General features: G+C 43.7%; 2 protein-coding genes across 2 annotated transcripts in view; one reads left to right on the forward strand and one right to left on the reverse strand.

The window, feature by feature from the left end:
* Nucleotides 1-17,403, reverse strand: part of LOC126995646 (beta-1,4-glucuronyltransferase 1-like) — a 30,784-nt gene extending 13,381 nt beyond the window's left edge. The window contains exons 1-3 of the mRNA XM_050855390.1: nt 17,256-17,403; nt 9,008-9,156; nt 8,395-8,547 (exon numbers count right to left, since the gene is read on the reverse strand). Coding sequence (XP_050711347.1) covers nt 8,395-8,547; nt 9,008-9,085 — 231 coding nt within the window. The 5' untranslated portion in view covers nt 9,086-9,156; nt 17,256-17,403. The remainder of the gene's footprint in view (nt 1-8,394; nt 8,548-9,007; nt 9,157-17,255) is intronic.
* Nucleotides 17,404-18,837: 1,434 nt separating this feature from the next.
* On the forward strand, nt 18,838-23,706 carry LOC126991005 (general transcription factor II-I repeat domain-containing protein 2-like). The gene is made up of 2 exons (XM_050849976.1): nt 18,838-18,984; nt 23,281-23,706. Exons 1-2 carry the CDS (start codon nt 18,866-18,868, stop codon nt 23,678-23,680), a joined length of 519 nt encoding a protein of 172 aa, XP_050705933.1. The 5' UTR covers nt 18,838-18,865; the 3' UTR covers nt 23,681-23,706.
* Nucleotides 23,707-24,173: the final 467 nt, after the last annotated feature.

The raw sequence follows: 24,173 nt of genomic DNA on the forward strand, positions 1-24,173 counted from the left end.
TATAATTTTTTTTTTGAGATATGGGATGCACTAATGGGATTTACATTAATTTTAATGGGAAAATTTGTTTTGGTTTATGAGTGTTTTGGTGTGCGAGCAAAATTTCGAAACGAATTAAACTCGCAAACTGAGGTATGACTGTATTTTACTCATCACTCACAACATAGGCGGATCCAGGGGGGGGGGCCACGGGGCCATGGCCCCCCCCAAACGCTCTGAGAGTATGTTTTGGCCCCCCCCAAAGAAATTCGTTACAGATACTGTCAGCCTCCCTCAATCATATACATATCATGTAGAACTCGATAGTCGATACTGCATCGCTCTACTACATAAAACAAAATCCAATTCTATGGCCTCAATGCACAAGCGAATCGGAATTAAGCGCTGAGAAGGAAGGCCTCTTCGGCCAATCAGCGATTAGGGAAAATACCAAGGTTGAGCTTCAGCAAGGACTTCTAAATATAGAATTTACTCAGGGCGTGCGCTGTCGAATCTTTAGCCCATAAACCTCGGGTCTATTGTCACTCTCCCAGCGTGAAGCGATACTGCAAATTTTTGGAAAAATAGGTGTTGTTCACCAATGCCCTGTGTGGTAATTTCAAACGAAAACATAATAGTTTTTACTGCTATCTCATCGCCAATCCTTCCTCCTCTGCTCCTCATGATGAAAGATATTGGAAGTGTCTAGGTTGAACCACGGCAGAGATATGATGTGGCTCTGGCACTCGCCGAGCGCAGCTGAAGTGATAGACTACTGTGTCATCTGGACTGGACAACGACATTTGGCTCTTGCGAGAGTAAGTCCAATTTTTCAAAGAGGCACAACTGCATAAACATCGTGTTTTTGTCTTTAATACGCTCGTACATGTATGACATTTAGACGTGGGGATTTCAGTTATGATGATAGAAATAGGCCTATAAGCCATACTACGAGCAAAGCAAACACGAGCAAACATAATTGCATCTGAGCATTTCATTATTATTTATTATATCGCATGACAAGTGTATATGGTAAAGGTCAAAATTTACATATGGAGGCAAGAAGACGGGGTTGTCAAGATTAAAAAAGGTCAAGGCTGATGAAAGCAATGTTTTTAAATATTACGATGTGATTATTGTGATTCTTATATGTTATATATTAATATATGCTTAATAAAGACCAAAAGTATTCTGGATCTAATTCTTGAGTTATGCCCCTGAAAAGCACAATGCAATCTGATGTGACTTAATTCCATGTGTACAGTCCGTCGTCGATGAACAGTTGGCCCCCCCCAAAACTCAAGGCTGGATCCGCCCTTGACTCACAAAGATTACAAGTGGACAAACTAGAACAAAACCAGGCAAACTAGTGTTTTTCCTGCTGTGTATTCCCCCGGTGTGCATGTGTGGTGGACAGCAGAACAACTTCTTTCAGCGAGGAGATATTTCTCGCAACACCAGCCAGTGTAGTGGACCACCGACGCCATGTCCAGTCCTGCGCCAGGAACACAACACTGGGAGTCCTACAATTTTCATAAACTGGGGAAAAAAAAATCTTTGACTCTGGTTCCACAGCACGGGGTGTTCTCTTATCTTGTCAATTAAATAGTAAACAAAGCAGATCTGCCATTCCACTTTACGAGTCTCTTGGTGGGCCATTTTCCACTGCTCCTCACTCCTCAGCCACTGCCGTCGTCTGTTTGTTTACATACAGCTCCACGGTACCCACATACTCACACTCATAACCACAACCGTTTTCCATTTATACGGGCAACCAACAACTCGCTCTCGGTTGGGCATACACCGTAGCCCCAATGGTTGGATGAAAACTGCCAGTGTGACAACGCTTTTTAAGGCAGCACGTATGATGCCGACGGAAGGTAGACGTGACCAGTACATGTCAAAGCAGCGCGAAACTCGGGGAGGTAATGCGCAACAGTCGAGATGGTGAGAATTTAGGACTAAACATGAAACTCAAGGATCGCGAAACTCGGATAGCGCAAAACTCAAAAGGGTACTGTATAAGGGCCTTGTCCTCCCTCGTATGGAGCATGCAGCTCATGTAGGGGGATTCCACAGTCCACCACCACACACACACAGCTCTTTTGGATACAGTAGAGTCAAAGGCTTTTTGTCTCATCTACTCCCCCCTCTTATTGACAAGAGTCTTTCACCTGTTAAACTCTACTGCAATGTTGCCTGCTTTCCATCTCCTATCAACATTTTCATGCTGACTGCTCTTCTGCACTTGCTAACTGCATGCCTCCACCCCTCCCGTTGCCCAGCTGCACACAACTTTCTTTTTTTGCTCATCCCTATGCAATACAAATTCCTAATGCAAGAGTTGAACAGTATCTTCATTCTTTCAGCCCTTTTGTTGGTAAACTTTGGAACAGCCTTACTTTGTCAGTATATCCCCCTTCCTAAAACTTGACACTTTCAAGAAGGGAGTATCAAGATAAATCTCCAGCTGATTATGACCCTCTTTTGACTACTCAGTCTCATCTGACCTTCTCAAAGGGACGGACGTTGACCTTGCTGCTCTGGCCGGCATCAAACCTTAACATTGCTTTTCACCTCGTCTGGTGAACTGACACTTGTTATTTTGTGTGTGAATCGACTCCGTGTGTCACATTTTAACGTCACAACTTTTGAAATCCGTTCACACACGTTTTTAATTAACCATTACTTAAATAGGCCCATATGCCTTCTCAGAAATCGAACAATTAACTGTGCTTGTTAACTTGTCTTAATTAGCACTACTCAACCTAATTAATTAACGTCTAACTCAGTGCTGTGACGCGTCTAACTAGTGTTTGAAGTGTTGCGAGGATTACCTTACAGTGAGAGGACTTCCTTGCTGCAACCACGAGCAGATAAGTTACATATCGACTTTTCGTGTTTCCTGTCTTTCCTCAGTAGGATTACAACTATACGACCTAACACAGCACCCAGTGAAAGACAGTGAGCTTCTTGTGTCTTACTAACATAGAAAATCTGTCACTAACGTAGAAGTACAAAGCTTGACCCGCATCAGCACACCTGTTTTGAAAAGGAGGAAAAGTTTAATCCCCCAGAGAATTTTAATCCCAGAGGGAAAACACGTGTGGGCCCTCAGACGGCACACCTCAAACTCTCCCGCGTGACTCGACCGATTAACCCACCTCCCTCCAGGTGTTCAGCACAGCCCACGCGGATACAAAATTCATCTTAACTGTAAAGCTCACCGTTATATCGTCTTGCAACAGTAAATAAAAAGTAACCATGCCGTCCAACTATTTCAATTGCTGTAATTGTTCAAAGAAATATGCTGCGATTCACTACCAAACCAGCGACTCGATGTGTAGGTACTGTGTATTAGACTTACGTATTCAGGCACTACACACAACCAACAAGGATCTAAAACGCTCCAATGCCTTATTATGGGAAATTGTGACATCATTCCCCGCGCTTCCTACTCCTCCTCCTTCTTCTTCTTCTTCTTCTTCCTCGTACTCCGAAATTCTGACCCAATCACATACCTCCTCCTCCTCAGCCCCCTCCATTTCTCATCCCTCCCCCGTCTCCTCCCTTCCCTCCTTCACCTCATCACCACTGGCCGCTAACACCCCCCCCTTCTTCACCCTCCAACTTATTCTGCTCCCGACAAAACTTCACGGGGTCCTCCCCCACCGGCACTGCCACCACCAGCACCGCCATCACCCCCACCCCCTCCCCCACCCATCCCACCATCACCACCACGACCTACTCTTCCTCCTCCCCTTCCTCTTCCTCACTCTTCTCTTCTGCCCCTTCCTCATCCTTTGCCTCTGCCCCCTCCTCTTACTTTTCTTCTCCCCCCTCCTCCACATCCTCCTCCTCTACTCCCCCCCAGTCAACCCCTTCTGCCTCTTCCTCCTCTTCCCTTGGCTCCCCCTCCCTCCCCTCTACCAGCCCTCCTAACGCCTCCACGTCCAGTCGCCACCCCACTCCCACTGCTCACTACTCATCCATTAGACGCCACAAGACCATTCTTCCTGCTGTGCTCTGCGTAGATCAGACACAGTTTCGGGGCACAGACAAGCTGAAAACATCTGTTAGACTTGTAGGGGACTCGCTGGTTAGAGGTCAATCAACAGAATTCTGCGGCAGGAATACAGAGACGCGGAGACGTTATTGTATTCCGGGAGCCAAATTGGACGACATTACTTCAGCTGTTGATCCTGTCACGGAACTTGCAAAGGAAGACACAGTTTATCTGATTCACGCGGGGACAAATGACGTTCAGTCTACTCAAACTCAGGCCCTACTATCAAAATACCGTCAAGTCATTCGGCATTACAAGACCAAGTCCCCTCACGTCATTGTCTCTGGAATTCTACCCAGAATCAGCTTCAACAGCAAAGCGAGCAACATCAATACTAGTCTGAAGGAAATTTGTGACGACGAAGGCGTGGCGTTTACAAATGCCTGGCATCACTTTTTTGAGCGCCCAGACTTGTTTTGGAACGATGGACTACACACCTGAATGAGGTTGGTTCGGCGCGTTTCAGGAGGCTTCAGGACGAGGCAGTGAAAAGCTTTTCGAAAAGCCTTTCAAAAAACGGCGGGTGAGGGCGGGGCAAAGGCAGCTCTTGATCAACCAACCCGTAGCATCGGTGCGACTCACAAGAAACGGTGTAACTAACGACGCCTCCGACAAGCGAACTGGTACAACTCGTCACGGCAAAAACAGCGGTCACATTTCTATCATGTACACAAATGCACATAGTTTACTACCCAAAAAGGACAAAATTAGGGCGTATATTGCAACAGAGCAACCAGATGTGGTAGTCATCACAGAGACTTGGGCCAACTCTACACATCTAGAATCCGAACTGTCATTCCCTGGGTACGAAAGCTTTCACAAGAGTCGAAAGCACAAGAAAGGAGGAGGAGTAGTTTGCTACGTAAAAAGTACACTCCCTGCCATAAAAATAGACAAACAGGACGCAGAGAAATACGACTCTGTCTATGTGGAAATAATCACAAATAACAAGAAATTAACACTTGCAGCCGTATACAGGCCTCCAAAACAACAGGCAGCCGATGACACTGCCCTCTACAAAGAGATTCACTCTCTAACACAAAGCAAGGAAGCAATTATAATTGGGGACTTTAATTGCCCTAACATTGACTGGGGACTGATGACTGGAGATAAAGAGGGTAACAGACTTATAGAAATGGTGGATTCATTCCTCATTCAGGTTGTAACTCAACCAAGAAGAGAAAATAATCTGCTGGATCTGGTACTAGTAAGCGACCCCAACCTCATTCAAGACTGTACAGTTGGTGAGAAACTTAATGGTTGCGATCACCACTTAATCCGTTTTAATGTCAACATATGTCACAAACTCGTAGATAATCCGTCAGTGATACCAGATTACAAAAAAGGAAATTTCAACTTAGCCCATGCGCTGCTTCCCCCTACGACCTGGTACCAACTTGACATCAATACAATCAGCAATGCATGGAACGTCTTCAAAGATAAGCTGTTGCAGGTAGAGAAGGCTACAGTGCCTACGAAGTCCAGGTGAGTAAATGGGGCTGTAGATCCACCGTGGATGACCAGAGAAATAAAAAGGGCAGTAAACCTAAAAAAAAGGAATTATAATTTGATGAAAGAGAATGCCACGGCCGAAGCCTGCACACAGTACCACAACAGCCTCAGAGCTTGTCGCAGCCTTATTCGGAGTAGCAAATGCAACTATGAAAAGCAAATAGCGCACGAAATCCAAACTAACTCCAAGAAATTCTTCACGTACATAAGATTGAAAAAGAAAGAAAAATCCAATATTGGTCCCTTGACAGACGAGACTGGATCTGTAACTCAGGACAGTAAACAGATGGCCAGAATCCTGAACAGTAGCTTCGCATCCGTATTCACAGTCGAGGACATCGAAACCATTCCCGAGAGCCCTGACCCGCCAAGGGGAATCACGCCCCTGGAAATTGACTCAATATGCAACCAAGAAGTAAAAAAGTAATTGGACAAACTCGACACGAACAAGTCAACGGGACCCGACGGTTTGTCCCCGCGGTTATTAAAAGAGCTTAAACAACAAATACTTCAACCACTCACTAACATATTCAACCGGTCAGTTCAACTGAACAAGGTCCCAGAAGACTTGAAGATGGCGAACGTAACACCGATTTTCAAAAAAGGAGACAAAAGTGTTGCATTAACGCTCCCCGGGCGGGCCACGGAACGGAAGGGCGAAGGCTTTTTCAGGCTTTTTTTATTTTCATTTTTTTTTTTTTCTTTTTTTTATTTTTTTTTAATTTCATTCGATCATCGTTGGCTGACTTACAAGGATGGCTGTTCAGGCTTCTTGCCAATGCTGGCATTGACAGGCGCGTGACATTGGATTGGCACGATGATCCTGATTCCTGCTGCCCTCCTGCAGAGCCAGCAGCGAGAATGAGAGAGAGAAGAGTATGCTCCAAGATGACCAGACACAGACTGTGTGACACACACCACAAAGAAAGCTATTGTATATATAAATATAGAGCATGGGGGCATATATAATCCACTTAGCATTACGCTAGTCTCAAGGCCCAAAAGCGAGCATGCAAGTGGGCGGCAAGAGAGAGCCTAACTAAAAAGTCTCTCCTCTTCTCTCTCCTCTTCTCAAAATTCCAAAGCATCACAACACGTTTCAACGTTTTAAAAAAAAGAGAAAAAAAGATGATGACTGTGACTAGACATTTGTAATTGTATATTTGTTTGTAGTTCAGTCAATCAGAGTGTGTTAATATAGGCTATTTTCGGTGTTTGGTGCTGAGGTGCCGGTCCTGTGGATGTTGTAGATGACCACCCAGGCCGGCCCTTTAGGGGTTAAACTACAGGCCCATAAGTTTGACATCAGTGGCAGGAAAAATACTCGAAAAGATTATTAGAGACAAACTTGTTAAGTTTCTAGAAGACAATAATATAATCTCTGACACCCAGCATGGCTTCAGAAACAAGCGCTCCTGCCTAACAAATTTATTAGACTTCTTCCAAGGTATATATAAGAACTGGGATGCCCACATCCCCAGTGATTTTATATACCTGGACTTTCAGAAAGCCTTTGACAAGGTACCGCATGAGCGACTCCTTAAGAAACTGCACTCGGCGGACATGGGAGCTAATCTGATCGCGTGGATAAGAGATTGGCTCACCGACAGAAAACAACGAGTACTACTCAACGGACAGCCTTCTGATTGGCTTCCAGTCACTAGTGGAGTGCCTCAAGGGTCAGTGCTGGGACCCATTCTCTTCATCATATATATCAATGACCTAGAATCAGGACTGAAATCCACAATATCCAAATTTGCTGATGACACCAAGGTGGGTGGAAAGGCCCTCACAAAGACCGACTGCAAAATCATTCAGAAAGACCTCAATCACATTATCGAATGGGCGAAAAAATGGCAAATGTCTTTTAATGTTGACAAATGCAAAGTCATGCACATTGGGTCCCAAAATAGTAACCACACATACATCATGAATGGGAAACCTCTGCAGGCGATGCAGGAGGAAAAGGATCTTGGAGTCACTAACAGCAGTGACCTGAAACACGCGAATCACTGTAAAAAAGCATACAACAAAGCCAACACTATGCTCGGGTTCATAGCGAGGAACTTCGGGTGTAAAACACCAGACGTAATGCTATCCTTGTATAATTCCATGGTAAGACTGCACCTTGAGTATGCAGTACAGTTCTGGTCTCCTAATTGCAGAAAGGACATTGCTTTACTGGAAAGGATTCAACGACACGCCACAAAGATGATTCCAACCCTAAGAGCTCAACCGTATGAGGAACGACTCAAGCGACTCAATCTCTTTACATTGGAGAAAAGACGCCTATGAGGGGATATGATTCAAGTCTTCAAGTATCTGAAAAAGTTCAATAACGTCGATTACTCCAAATTCTTTGAACTGCAAACCAACTCAAGAACTAGAAATAACGGTTTACCCATTCAGTCGAGTCGATGTAACACAGACATTGGAAGGAGTTTCTTTTCAATCCGAGTCATCTGCCACTGGAACAATCTTCCCTCAGAAGTAGTAAATGCGAATACCATCCACTCCTTCAAATATAGAATCGACCGTCATTTCGCTGCGTCGGGAGTAAATTGAATAATGAGGTGCTTTCATCTGCTCCTCAAGCCCCAAGTGGCGGTCGAGCAGATTAAATCACCAAAGCGGGCGACCTCGTAATGAGCCAATAGGCTTTCTGTTGCCTGCATTTCCATGTTTCCATGTTTACTCAGTCAATTATTTGCATGAGCAGCATCAACAGGCTTTTTTTCTCCTCTTTTTTTTGTGCCCTTGAGCTTCCTCCTTTCCTGTAAAAGAATTATAATGATCAATAATCTTGATGATAAATGAGGACCATCCATCTCTCATACCTTTGGGCCGAGGTGAAAATCTCTGTGCCTGCTGGCTGATATGTGGTGTCCCCGAGACCCTGGCCAGCTGCTGGGTTCCTCCATCGTGACCGCCTCGGAGGCTACCAATAACTGTCTCTGCTTCAAGCGCCATGACAACACGATATTGGTTACCTGCAAAGACACATTTTATGCTGACTGCTTTGTGACTGTAGAAAATGTTGCTAATGAAAAGTTGGAGAAAGATAGGTGGGAAGATAGAAGCAGTAGCCACTTGGAACTTGGAATCTGCGAGACAAGTCTATAGTCAGTCGTAAAGAACTCAGCACTCCAGAAAACCCTACAGCTCTAAAGGATCCTCCAATGAGTACTAACAAAGATATGATTGATCTCCTTTGCCACACTGCAATACAAATTCAAGATGGACTAGTAAGACCAAAAGATATTTCAGGAAATATAGAATACTGATACCTATTCCCCACACTGAGCAACCACCAGTGATCTCTCATGCAAAAAACTGAAAAGGCAAGCTATTAAGTCAAGAATGTTGCAATTAATGTTATTATTAATCCACTACAATATGAGAATCCACTGATCTAATCAACATCAAGTGTCAGTAATTTTTACACATCACCTGTAACAAACTAGCGATCACTGCAAGGACTGCCACTGAGCGGCATGATACAATGCTGGTGAGAAACCTTGGAAACATTCCTCTTGCACAACAGCCATTGGGAAGTCACTCATCTCAGAAGCTAAAGAGAGGTGCTCATTTCTTGGACTCTGTGGAGAATTCCTTCATGAGTGGAAACAATGAATGTGATTCCTAATAATAACTGTACAAGATATTCATGCCATGTTACCTATTTTATTGGTGCAGGTAATGAAATTGATGTAGTACCAATATTCAAATGTACAGATAACCATTCATTTTACTGCTGCAGCTTTCACTAATTGAAGTGACTTAGGATTCTTTGAACCTGTAGATTATGATTATTTTAAATTAAAATTACAAGATTGATTTAGCAGACCTGAACAGTCTCTTTCAGACACAGATTATTAATTTTTGGGTAAAATGTAATACTAATTAATGTATGCATTTTTGTCCATAATAGAAAATGGCTACAAAAAACACAACAGCAAATTTTTCACAAAAATTGTGCTATGTTGTGGTTGTTAGGTTGAATACCAAATAGTTCAGTGTAGACTGTTCTGCCATCTTCACTTCCAGATATATTTCTAAACTAAAAGAACTTAACCTGACACAATTAAAATAACAACCTCACCACTAAAGATTATAACCCATTTCAGCTAAAATAGTAAGCTATCACTAACTTCACTCAAGATCTTTTGTAGCCGTTTTTTTGCCAATGATATCAACTATCTCTATGTGAAAAAAACATCCTATTATATCCCCTCAAATAATAGTCTGTCTGAAAGACTGCACAAGTCTGCCAAACAATATCCAAAATTACTGAACTGTGGTCATTATTTCTAAAGAACCCATACTTATACCCTCTTCCATTTAGACACAAAACCCAAACCCAGGTTCAGGTTAAATCCAGAACTGGGTTTGGGTCTGTGCAGGTAAATGAAATGTCTGAATCCACTTTTTGTTGTAAACAATTATGATGGATAGACATGGAGCATTGTATAGCCCTGACAGCCTAGCTATAGAGTAAGGATGGTTGCCTACACTTTTGTATGCAACTGTGTGTGTGAACAACCACTGTGTGACCTACATGAAGGCCTGCATATTGGATTGATGAGTGTAGCACAAAATTCCTCAACCTCCTGACTCACCAACACATCACTGTTAGCCTATTTTTTGTTTTTTTAGCACCTATCTAGATCTCAATATCAACCAACCACCAGCACCTAACATTTGAGGCCCTATGATACTACCGGAAGATTCAAAAGCACCTTTCCACTTCTAACCTTCTATCTGATCGCCAGTATGGATTCCGCAAGGGGTGTTCTACTGGCGATCTTCTTGCTCTCTTAACTGACTCTTGGTCATCCTCTCTTAGCCGTTTCGGTGAAACTTTCTCTGTTGCGCTAGACATATCGAAAGCCTTCGATAGAGTCTGGCACCAGTCTTTGCTTTCTAAACTGCCCTCTTTCGGATTCTATCCCTCTCTCTGTTCCTTTATCTCCAGTTTCCTTTCCGGGCGTTCTATCTCTGCGGTGGTAGATGGTCACTGTTCTTCCCCTAAACCTATCAACAGTGGTGTTCCACAGGGATCTGTCCTATCACCCACTCTCTTCCTGTTATTCATCAATGATCTTCTTTCCATAACAAACTGTCCTGTCCACTCATACACCGACGACTCCACTCTGCATTATTCAACTTCTTTCAATAGAAGACCCTCTCAACAGGAAGTACACGACTCCAGACTGGAGGGTGCAGAACGCTTAACCTCAGACCTTGCTATCATTTCCGATTGGGGCAGAAGGAACCTTGTGTCCTTCAATGCCTCAAAAACTCAATTTCTTCACCTATCAACTCGACACAATCTTCCAAACACCTATCCCCTATTCTTCAACAACACTCAGCTGTCACCATCTTCAACACTAAACATCCTCGGTCTATCCTTAACTCGAAATCTCAACTGGAAACTTCATATCTCCTCTCTCGCTAAATCAACTTCCTCGAGGTTGGGCATTCTGTATCGTCTCCACCAGTTCTTCTCCCCCGCGCAGTTGCTATCCATATACAGGGGCCTTGTCCGCCCTCATATAGAGTATGCATCTCACGTGTGGGGAGACAAACCCCTTATGCAAGAGTTAACCAGCATCTTCACTCTTTCATCCCTCACGCTGGTAAACTCTGGAACAATCTTCCTTCATCTGTATTTCCTCCTGCCTACGACTTGAACTCTTTCAAAAGGAGGGTATCAGGACACCTCTCCTCCCGAAATTGACCTTTCTTTCGGCCACCTCTTTTGATTCTTTTTTGGGAGCAGCGAGTAGCGGGCTTTTTTTTTATTATTGTTTTCTTTTTTGTGCCCTTGAGCTGTCTCCTTTGTTGTAAAAAAAAAAAAAAAAAAAAAAAAAGAGGACTTTAATAAACAAAATATAATAAATAGCAGAAAAAAGTACAAAATGACTGCTGCCACAGGGATGTGAACCCACTTCTACCCACTTATGACCAAGAACACTCCATATCACTTGGTTCTGCCAAGTTATGGTGATCAGGATTTGGGTCCCGGTGGGGCATCGAGTCTCGTCCCCTTTGTTTAGTCCGTCCACCTTGTTTACATACACACAGGGGTGGATGAATTTTGGCGTGGTACCCTATTGTTGGCTGCTTGTCATACAAAGGGAGCAGGTTATCTCATTTATCACATTTACCGACATACAAGGGGTGCAGGTTATCTCATTTATCACATTTGCCGACATACAAGGGGGCAGGTTATCTCATTTATCACATTTACTGACATACAAGGGGTGCAGGTTATCTCATTTATCACATTTGCCAACATGCAAGGGGTGCAGGTTATCTCATTTATCACATTTACTGACATACAAGGGGTGCAGGTTATCTCATTTATCACATTTACTGACATACAAGGGGTGCAGGTTATCTCATTTATCACATTTACCGACATACAAGGGGTGCAGGTTATCTCATTTATCACAGTTACCGGTATACATGGGGTACAGGAACAAACTTTCATATTTCAAGCATTTTTTTAAATTCAAAACATACATCATTTTCTTTTATAAAAGTAAAAATAAACTTGGGTGGGACAATGTCGGTAAATGTGATAAATAAAACCTGCACCCCTTGTATGTTCGTAAATGTGATAAATGAAATAAACTGCACCTCCTTGTTATGTTGGTAAATGTATATACTAAATAAACGAGACAACCTGCACCCCTTGTATGACAAGCAGTCGACAAAAGACACAGTAGTGGTGAAATTCATCCACCCCTGTGTGTATGTAAACAGAGTGGATGGACTGAAACAAGGGTACGAGACTCAACGCCACATCGGGCTGAGATACTAAATGGAACAGACCAGATCACAAAACCCATAACACAAAAAATGGATCAGGCTAAATGGAACTAATTAACTACAGGTAGAAATCGAGTTACGATGTACAGTGTATGTGACTTACAGGTGCTCGCACTTACAACCAGGCAAATAATGTTAGTAATCCTTAATTAAGTACACATGGCATAAGTCATCCTCCAATCCCAAAGACAGGACTATATTTTTCTTAGTTTTTGATGCATATTAAATTCATGACATTAGTTTTTCTCACAAATCACTAGTTTTTTTAGGTTCCCCTTTCTTTCCCTCTTCCCAAAACTTTCTGCTTTCTGCAAAACAAATAAATCAAAACTCACCTCAACTAAAAGTTTTGTACTCATAAAACATGGAAAAGAGGAAAAATAAGCAGTTAAGCCCTCACAAGTCAATGATGAGAGTGGACTCTGCTGCCCCTGCCACCACTGACAACTGCCAATTACAAACACATTGGTGTAGTACAAAGGCATACCACACATATTTATAAAAAAAAATTACAATTAACTAAACTAACCAAACTAAATCTAGCATAACCTAAATACTAAATCTAACCTAACTAAACTTTAACCTAACCTAACCCGTTAATCTTAAGGGTCACCACTCCAAACCAATATTCATAGTAATTTAGCACGTGAAAGAATTATTATTATAATGCATTTTTGTATACGTTTTACCTTGGGGAGGGGCCAGGGGGGCAAGCCTCATTAATTATAAAGTTGGTTGGCTTCCGATTTTCTAAGTCCATTGTTGTTGTTTCATGAAGGCCTCCACAGGCAGACTGAGCCTGAGCACCTCACCACAGAAACTAGTTCCTAAGTCAGTTATATCCAGAAAGTGCATGGGTCATTACGATTTTGGACATAAAACGGTCTTTACAAGTTGTACGTTATTTTCTTCTCTATATTAGAGAAAATAATGGCGCAAGTATTTTATTTTTTATTTTTAAAGGACTATACATTCATGAAGTATTTCTATGTGGGGTGTATCGCACTGCTGACATGTATGTAGCTTTCCTTAGTCCTCCTCAGGCCATGATGGACGGTGGTGGGATCAACACTCAAGTCTTCTTTAGTCTCCTCAAATTATCATTCTATTTCACCTCTCGGTAAGTGTTAACTGACTACCTCTTATTGGTATACCCCATGAGGTACCTTGGGCCACATAGCACTGCAAATAACCCCAAACTGAGTCCTTGTGACCCTTCAGTACCACCATATTGGAACAGTGACATGGGTATGTCACTTGGGATGCGCTGTACACTTAACACTCAACAGCCTAGAGAGCGTTATATTGACACTACGCGCCTTCAATATTACCCCCACGAGAATAATAACCTTTCCAAGGTCTCACATACTGTTGTACTTCTCTAGTTTTACCGGCTCATCATACATGTGGGGGGGATCCAAGGCGGGCGCAGGAGGGGGGTCCAGGGGGGCGAAGCCCCTCCGTTAGCTGTTAGGTTATGTAAAGTTCGGTTGGAGTAGTTTAAATATATTTGACATGCAGTGTGGCCCCTCAAAAAACTATGCGGTGCAGGACGCATTGGTGGGGCGACGGTGGTGGGGTGGGGGGTTCCACTACACTGACCATCCAATGACACAATCGACACTCGTCAACAGACTGGCTACAGCAGATGCTAGGTTATATTGGAATAGAATACAAGACTATGGGTTAGGAACTTTCCTTACTTTCGAGACTAGGGAATTTTCCATAATTTAGGGATTTTTCTGGGGAAATTTTGGAAGCCCATTTTTTCAGTGATTTTGTCTTCCCCCCCAAAACCCCGGTTCCGCACAGGTCCCCAGGCTTGAGTTGGGGGGTAGGGGGGGGCTGGGGTGGTGAAGGGGGTGGAGTGGTAATTCTTAAGGATTTACCGCCTATTACACTCATCACACATGTGAAACCAACATAAAAGCCTCTCAAACCAACTACTTGGACTCCGGAATCTCTTACATTTAATACTCAATTTTCCTTTAACACTCGATCTCTTATAGCAAGAGATGGGTTACCTGCATCTATAGATCAGGCGCACTGTCGCCATCAAAATGGTGCTGGCCTACATGGCAGCCATTGGTGGCCTTATCTACAAAATATATATTTTCGCCGCAAGTAGAGCACAGAAGCGCGTCATTTCAGGTAGACAGCATCATTGCAATAGCTGCGTTTACCCCATAATTTCCCTGGTCTTCATAGCCCTTCCCACTACCAGGTGTTTTAATTTTGTTGAAGGGGAGAGGAATATTATTTTTTTTTTTTTTTTTTTTTATATATTGCATGTATCCATCTGTGGCATGGGATGGTCGGCCCAGGGGGCTTTCCAGGCCAGGTCCTGATGGTCCCAGTCCCAGATGTTCTGCGCAGGCTCGTGTTTATGGTTAAGCCATCTTGCATTGGCTCATGCTGCCCCCCGACCTGCTTCTCGACCTGCTTCTTTGACGGGCTCCTCTAGGAGTCCGGGTGATGGGTGGTCTTCACAGCGGCATGTGGGTCGTTTAAGCCACTTTGTGTGACTGAAAAAAAGAGTGGTAGCGTGAGGATTCGAACCCGCGTCGTCCATCACGCGGCGAATGTGGGTCCAGTACGCTATCACTTCGGCCACCGCCTACCCAAATTTATTATCATCACTTGTAGATGCAGTATATGTTTGATGCGCCGGTAAAACTAGAGTAGTACAACAGTATGTGATACCTTGGAAAGGTTATTATTGCCATGGGAGGAATATTTGAGGCATGTAGTGATTCTCCATATTTACCCTAAATCTAACTTATCCTGATCTAACCTAAATATACTAAATCTATGGACAAAATATAATACTGTTTATGATGGAAATTGTCGGCCGTACCATAAGGCAGCCTCCTCGACTATAGAAGCTCTTCGGCCGATTTCTCATACCATAATCTTTGAGGGGCCCTCTCCGTAAGCGAAGGAAAGGTGTTGACAGGCGAAATTGTTGGAATCTGGCAAGGGGTCGAGATAGGTACATCTTCGTGAGCCCCTTCACATATTTTATGCGTCAATTCTGCATTTCTCTCATTAATGTAGTAATAAATGATCCAGGAATTATAATAAAATGTATTTGATCTAATATGAATCTGCAAAAGTTTTTTAAATAAATTATTTAAAATTTTGTTTAAGACTTTAGGGTTGTATCATGATTTTCAACCCTTGCCAAGTTGCCGTATCAACACGCCTCCTTGGTCAACTCAAGGAGCTAAGTAGTCTTTTCCTGTAGCTCCGATGGGGCTCGAGCACTTTTCTAACGGCTCCTTGCTTGACGGGATGGTAGCGAGGGGCAGGGAAGTGATAGCGCCAAGCACATGTGGACTCCCTGGCTGTGTGCATGGAGAGAGGTGGAAACCAAGGGGTGCTGACATCAGTCCCTATCCCCTAGGCCTCCCTTCTCATAGGAAACACGGGCCGCGCAGGGACGCCAACCCTATCACTCACGCTATGTTCCCAATTATACCTATATTTGCCTTTCAATCAACCATTTTCTTCGTGATTATACATTGAAAAATATGTATGATTACACTAATATACGTAAAATGCTTCAGACAATTATCAATATTTCCGTGTAGAGATGTTTACAGAGGCTACCAACCCAACTCGGAAGAAGCTCTAGCAGAGGAAGGGACCGAGATCACCTTATAGTATCCGGCAGACAGGGGACACCGTTTAAGGCTGCCTAATTGTACGGCCGTGTATTTTTTCCGGAAATGACTAAATTAATTTAAACTAACCTAACTTAACCTACCTAACGGAGGGGCTTTCTCGGCCTCCCTAAAAGAGGGGTTTTGCCGCCGTTGACCCGCCTTCTATTTTCCAGAAGTCATTTCTTACTGCCTGCATTCAGGGACCAAACAAGAATCCATATTGTAAGTATTAACTTCGCAAAAGGTGGCTACCCTCTCGTTAATATTATTCCACATAGGGAACAAAAGACTCAGATGTTAAGATTCGTTTTAGTACCATGCCAGTGTTTCATTACCTACCTTATGAAACATCACTAGCTCTTCATATATCTTTTCTACAAATGTTCAACAATCATGGAAATGCTTTCAAAATCCAATTCAAGGATTATTTATTATTGAAAATAGGGGATAATATTCACGAAAGCGCAGCCTCCTCTGGCGGCGGCCACAAAGGCGGTGCAGCCAGTGTTGTGAGAAATACCTCCTCGCAGAAATATGTTGCATGAACATGTGGGGGGGGCCAGAGGGGGATGCAGCCCCCCCCTAATTAGAAGGGGGGGCGAGGGGGGCGAAGCCCCCGTTAGCAGGTCGTAAAGTTCGGTTGGAGTAGTTTAAATATGCTCCCCCACCCTAAACCCTCTGCGAGCTATTTTGCGGCTGCGGCGGCGGCACCGTCGCTACGGCCGCCGCCAAAGGAGGCTACGCTTTCGTGAATATTATCCCCTATTTTCAACAATAAATAGTCCTTGAATTGGATTTTGAAAGCATTTCCATGATTGTTGAACGTTTGTAGAAAAGATATATGAAGAGCTAGAGATGTTTCATAACTCACAGAAACTCACAGAAGAATTCCGGAAGAGGCTTACAAAGCCTGTGTCTCCGACTCGAGATAACTCTTACTTTGATCGTTCGGGTGGTCTCTGTAGGTAGGTAATGAAATACTGGCACGGTACTAAAACGAATCTTTACCTCTAGCGACTCAGATTGACAAGATCTACACTATGACATGTAAAAATTGTCTTGCTTGCGGATGACCAGCCGAAATAATAGCCCTACTTCACCCAGTGTACAGAAAGTGCCGTATTGCTATTTTGTACCTTACCAGTACTTCTCTGATAAACTTCTGAACTTAATACTTAGCACAGTAAACTCACATCAGGGGTTACAGGAGCCCCGGAAACAACCCCCGGTGAGGGCAGCGCAGCCTGACAGGCGGTGTGTTTGTTTACATCGCCAGCAGCATTACCAGATTGTCGTACTCAGCGCATTGTATTTTCGTAGTTTCTGATTGATAACTACTGCGAAAGGAAACGAAAATCATCAATATTTAACAGTTTCAACGATATGTTTCATAGACTATCGTTATGTGTGTAGGTAGGAGAGTTTTGGGGCCTATATAAAAATGATTGATTGATAATTTATTGTTGTAGAAACAACAAGGGAGAAGGGAGGAACATCCCATCCCAACCCCCGGGCAGGACAGTGTAAAAACAATGTTTAGTACGACAATTTGGCAACGTCCTTTACCTTTTTTGTAATTTTTTACCCCTTATGCAGCATACAGGACCAACGTTTCTTTTGATTCGTTTTGTATCATCATCGTATCTACGTAAATAACTTAATTATTCGTTGGTAGGGATGGGCAGGTACCGTTAATTTGAGTAGCGGAAGTACCGGCACCGAAAACTCAGGTACCGTTAATATCGGTATCAGTACCGGTACCGCCAAGTATTTTTTTCACCAATGTTGTAATGCGAGAATGGAATAAGCTCCCACAACAGTGGTCCAGTGTAACACGTTTGACTCCTTTAAAAACAAAGCTCGACCGTCACTTCCTTCAGCTTAATGACGTCTATTGAAATTCATAATTATTTTTTTTGTAAAGAAAACTCTCTCTCTCTCTCTCTCTCTCTCTCTCTCTCTCTCTCTCTCTCTCTCTCTCTCTCTCTCTCTCTCTCTATATATATATATATATATATATATATATATATATATATATATATATATATATACAGAACAGTACAGTCTAGAACGTTACAGTATATATTAGATCATACAAGAACATATAGCAAAAAATATGTGCGAGTTGGCAACACTTCCCGCTGGCGCCTGGCCGCTGGACCCGCGGGGCGCGGGCGGGCCTTGGTCCCCGCCCCCCTGCTCGCTCCTCCCAGAGTCTTCCAGAGGCCCATAGTCCCCGGGGGAAGCTTCCAGCACAACAATATATAAAGTTACTATGGATGGACTCATAGCCTAATAACGATAATAGTATATATATTAGCAAAACTATAAAAATAAGAATCGGAGATGAAGAATTATCTAATAGATATGTTAATAAAATAATGGAGCCGAACGGGAGGATGGAAACATCAGGCAGGACAAAATGGCGGGAAGACGGACATGCAGCGACTCGCACAGCTGGGCCCAACACCACAGAGCCAAGCATGGCGGACGAGCGTGTCCCAGCACTGGGAATCCAACCAGTACTGGTACCGGAAATGGTACCGTTAGTCTTCCGACACTTTGAGCGGGACCCAGTACCGATAGTGTCAATGAGCACTCAGCCCTGAGCAGTACCGATTTGTAATGATTCCACTCGGCACTTGGTACTGGTACCGGGTGCCGAATAGAATCGATTCTATTCGGCACCCGGTACCGGTACCGGGTGCCGAGTGAAATCATTACAAATTGGTACCGGTACCGGTACCTGCCCACCCCTATACTATAATCGTTAGGGATATACCCCAAGGGAGGAGGGCGGTGCATGCCGCGCAACCACCCAGACGGCGGGTGGAGAGATGCCCAATCCTTCAAGTGGAGGCCTAACAACGGGGCTCGGGTGACGGAAAGAGCCCATGCACCTTTCCACTCCCAATGGCACCGGTAAGGACTGGAACCTATACGCTCCAGCATCTCGCCAGCACTCAAGGCGGAGACTCTAACCACTGGGCCACGGGAGCCACCCATGTGCATGTGTTAAAGAATACAATATATTTTTTTTAAACAAAGGAGACAGCTCAAGGGCAACAAAAGGAGTGTAGGAAAAAAAAACGCTTCTCGCTGTTCCCACAATAGACAAAAGTGGCCAAAATAAGAGTCAATTTCGGGTGACAGGTGTCTTGATACACTCTTCTTGAAAGTGGTTAAGTCATAGACAGGAGGAAATACAGACGAAGGAAGGCTGTTCCAGAGTTTACCAGTGTAAGGGATGAAAGAGTGAAGATGCTGGTTAACTCTTGCATAAGGCCGGGTTTGGACAGTATAGGGACGAGCTAGGGTAGAAAATCGAGTGCAGCGGGGCCGCGGGAGGAGGGGAGGCATATATACAGTTAGCAAGTTCAGAAGAGCAGTCAGCATGAAAATATCGATAGAAGATAGAGAGGCAACATGGCAGCGGAATTTAAGACTGTCAGTATGAGGAGGGGAGTTGATGAGACGAAGAGCTTTTGGGAGACCCCCCACATATGTGATGCATACTCCATACGAGGGCGGACAAGGCCCCTGCATATGGACAGCATCTGTGCAGGGGAGAAAAAACTGGCGGAGACGATAAAGAATTGACGCCCAACTTCGAGGAAGCTGATTTAGTGAGAGAGGAGATATGGAGTTTCCAGTTGGGATTTTGAGTTAAGGATAGACCGATGATGTTTACTGTAGGAGAAGGTGACAGCTGAGTGTTGTCGAAGAATAGGAAATAGGTGTTTGGAAGGTTGTGTCGATCGAGTTGATAGATGAAAAAAAATGAATTTTAGAGGCGTTGAAGGACACCAGGTTCTTTTTGCCCCAATCGGAAATGACAGTAATGACAGGTTAAGCGTTCTGCAGCCTTCAGCCTGGAATCGTATAGTTCCTGTTGGGTTGGCTTTCTATCAAAAGAAGTTGAGTAATGCAGATTAGAGTCATCGGCGTAGGAATGGATAGGACAGTTCGTTTTTGGAAAGATCACCAAATAAACAACAGAAAGAGAGTGGGAGATAGGACAGATCCCTGTGGGACACCGCTGTTGATAGGTTAAGGGGAAGAACAGTGACCGTCTACTACAGCAGTGATAGATCGGTCAGAGAGGAAACTGGAGATAAAGGTACAGATAGAAGGATAGAAACCGTAGGAGGGTAATTTGGAAATCAAAGATTTGTGCCAGACCCTATCAAAGGCTTTTGATATGTCTAGCGCAATAGGAAAAGTTTCACCGAAACGGCTAAGAGAGGATGACCAAGAGTTAGTTAGGAAAACAAGAAAATCACCAGTAGAACGCCTTTGCATAGATGCTTAAGAAACTTCCGGTTAAGGATTAGGCTATTTCAAAAGCTTTAGATTGACAAGAAGGTAAAGCCATTGGACGGTAGTTTGAGGGATTGGAACGGTCAGCCTTCTTTGGCACAGGCTGTATGAAGGCGTACTTCCAGCAGGAAGGAAAGGTAGATGTTGACAGGCAGAGGCGAAAGAGTTTGACCAGGCAGGGTGTCAGCACGGAAGCACAGTTTTTAAGGACAATAGGAGGCACTCCATCAGGTCCATAAGCCTTCTGAGGGTTGAGGCCAGAGAGGGCATAAAACATCATTCTTAAGAATCTTAATAACAGGCAAAAAGGAGTCAGAAGGGGGATGAGTAGGAGGAATATGTCCAGAATCACCCAGAGTGGAGTTTTTACAAAAAGTTTGAGCGAAGAATTCAGCCTTATAGACGAGACGGCGGTGCTGCCGTCAGGGTTAAGGAGAGGAGGGAAAAATGAAGAAGTGAAATTGGAGGAGATATTTTTGGCTAGGTGCCAGAAGTCTCTGGAAGAATTAGAAAAAGCAAGGTTTTGACATTTCCTATGGATGAAAGAGCTTTTGGTAAGTCGAAGAATAGATTTGGCATGATTCCGGGCAGAAATGTAAAGATCATGGTTAGCAGGAGTGCGAAGGCTCTGGTATTTTTTGTGAGCTGCCTCTCGATCTTTGATAGCACGAGAACAAGCGTGATTAAACCAAGGCTTTTTAGCATGAGTAGAGAACATAAGAACATAAGAACGTAGGAGTCTGCAAGACGCCGGTAGGCGCCTGTACAAGGCAGCTCCTTTGAACCTAAGCTCCCGTGAATCTAACCCCACCTAATATCGCTGTCCATGAATTTATCTAATCTAACTTTTAAGGTGACAATTGTATTGGCACTCACCACATGACTGCTCAGACTGTTCCACTCATCTACCACTCTGTTAGTAAGCCAATTTTTGCCTATGTCCCTGTTGAATCTGAATTTATCCAGTTTAAACCCATTACTACGTGTCCTATTCGATTCTCTTACCAACAGAACCTTATGAATATCCCCCTTATTAAAACCCTTCATCCATTTATGAACCTCGATCATGTCTCCACGCACCCTTCGCCTTTCTATTGAATGCAAGTTTAACTGTTTGAGTCTTTTCCTCGTATGGCAAGTTTTTTAACCCTTGAATCATCTTAGTCATCCTCCTCTGCACCGATTCTAATATTTTTATATCCAGTCTATAGTAAGGTGACCAGAACTGAACCGCATAATCAACATGAGGTCTAAATAATGCTAAATATAGTTTGAGGAAGACTTCGGCGCTTCTGTTGCTTACGCTCCTTGAAATAAAACCCAGTATACCCTGTTTGCTCGATTTCTAGCTTGAATGCATTGTGCCTTTGGACGGACATCAGAGCTCACTAAGACCCCTAAATCCCTCTCGCACCCAGACCTGCTTATGGGAGTGTCATTTAAGCAATAGTTATGTGGCGGGTTGTTCCTACCATACTTATAAAGCAAAGTCTCCGTCTCTGGCTCGTATTAAGAGCCGTAGGACGGACTGATCCGACTCAATTACTCTACCGATCTTGGTATCATCTGCAAACTTACTGACATCACTACTAATTCCTGTATGTAACTCATTGATATAAATAATAAACAAAAGTGGACCTAATATTGAACCTTGTGGGACCCCACTCATAACACAGCCCAAGTCAGATCTTTTACCATTGATCTGCACTCTTTGTTTCCTATTGCTAAGCCACGCCTTGACCCTGTTCAAAACTTTACCCTCTACTCCGTGAGCCTGTAATTTAAGCAACAGTCGTTGGTGAGGAACTTTGTCAAACGCTTTACTAAAATCAAGATAGATTACATCATAATTTTCATCTCTGTCGACCGCCTCAAATACTTTAGTGTAGAAGGACAAGAGATTGGTGAGGCATGACCTACCTTTCGTGACCCATGCTGCAAGTCGTGAATTAAGTTATGTTTCTCTTGATGCTCCCTAATGTTCCTGGCCATTATGGACTCCAGAATCTTGCGTATAACCGATGTTAAGCTAATTGGGCAATAGTTGGAAGCAGCTGACCTGTCCCCCTTTTTGAAAATCGGCGTCACATTAGCTACTTTCCATAGGCTGGGCACATAACCGGTAGTATTTACCGACATCTTAAAAATGTCGGTTAGTGGGTCACTGAGTACATCCTTGCATTCCTTTAATACCCTCGGAAATATCTCGTCGGGACCTAGCGACTTGTTCTTCTTAAGCTTATCTATCTCATCCAGGACTACTTGCCTGGTAATGATTATATCCCTCAATTTATCGCCATCCCCGCCCTCATATACCTGAACCCTTTCCGGAATAGTCGTTAGATCCTCTTGTGTGAATACTGAAAGGAAGTAGTCGTTCAACAATGTGCTCATATTTTCGTAATTTTCCACTAGCTAGCCTGTGTTTGCTTTCAGCGGTCCAATTTTCTCCCTTGTTTTTGTTCTATACATCTGAAAGATGCCCTTGGAATAACTTTTTGCCTCTTTTGCTATTTTAAACTCATAGTTCATTTTGCTACCCTAGTGCTTTTCTTCTCTAATCTAGATAGTCCTACATACTGCGCCCCCTGAGATGTGTTTCACCATTCTTTATTTTCTGATAAATTCCCTTCTTTAACCCTATCTCGTGTTCTAGCCCACGAGTCATCCACTTAGGGTCATTGTTTTCTTTTCTAAGTGTTCGCTGGGGTATCCGACATGCTGTCCCTGCCCCTCTACTATTACTCTAACTAATTTATTGTGAGTCATTTCTACCTGGTTCTCCTGGCTCTCCAACCCACAGTTCTGGCCCTCATGAATCCCTATATTTTCCCAGTTTACCTTTCCAAGATGTCTTCGAAGCCCCTCTGCGGGAGGAATTTGACTCCCGTTTCGCAGCAGGACGCTGGCTGCGGACTTCAAACTTTTCACCGCCCCCTTTGACTTCCCCGTGGACGACGCCCCTGCCCACCTGCAGATGGAGTTGGTGGAGCTGCAGTGCAACGATGAACTGAAGGCGAAGTTCCGCACCTCTTCTCCGCTGTCCTTCTTCCGTGACCTCGTCCTCCCTTCTAGCAATTTTCCAAAATACATTGGGCGTGTTCAACGCATCGTGGCCACGTTTGGTAGCACCTACTGTTGCGAACAGCTCTTCTCCAAAATGAAGTACACGAAGTCTCACCTTCGCTCCCAACTCTCGGACCTCCACCTCAACGACATTCTTCTGTTGTCTACCTTATCCATCGAGCCAGACATTGAAACACTTATTCATGGCAAGCAGCACCAGCCGTCTCACTGATTTGTACGTTTTTTCAATAAAATTCTTGTATAATGTATTGTATAATTGGGGATTTCGTTCGTGCTCCCGTCTCGCTGTTTCTTGTGCGTCTAATTGTTTATCTCTTGTTACTTGTTTATCTTCTACTGTCCGTCCACGTCCCCCACCAATTGTTGGTGGTAGCGAGTGTTCTAAGTGCTAATTGGTTCACGGATAGAGAAAATCATATCCGCCAGGGTTACTTTATTATTCAGTGAAAACATACCAGGTCGTTACAAGGTAAGGACAAAGATAGGATAGGTGTTTGTTTGTGTATGTGTTTAGAGGAGGTGTGAATGTTGGAGATGAAGTGTGAAGGCACCCTGACCATTAGGGTTGTCTAGTGATATATGTGGAACAATGTCCGTACGAGTGGACGACAAGAGGACGTGGACGGACAGTAGAAGATAAACAAGTAACAAGAGATAAACAATTAGACGCACAAATTTATCACATCCCGAGACATTCTACGAAC

The sequence above is a fragment of the Eriocheir sinensis genome, chromosome 1, assembly GCF_024679095.1.
Source record: "Eriocheir sinensis breed Jianghai 21 chromosome 1, ASM2467909v1, whole genome shotgun sequence".
In the NCBI taxonomy this organism is placed as follows: Eukaryota; Metazoa; Arthropoda; class Malacostraca; order Decapoda; family Varunidae; genus Eriocheir; species Eriocheir sinensis.

Coding starts and splice junctions, on each gene's coding strand:
- LOC126991005 (XM_050849976.1), top strand. CDS start 18,866: ATGCCGCGCAACCACCCAGACGGCGGGTGGAGAGATGCCCAATCCTTC. Junction 18,985..23,280: donor TTCCACTCCCAATGGCACCG/GTAAGGACTGGA, acceptor CCCGTTTCGCAG/CAGGACGCTGGCTGCGGACT.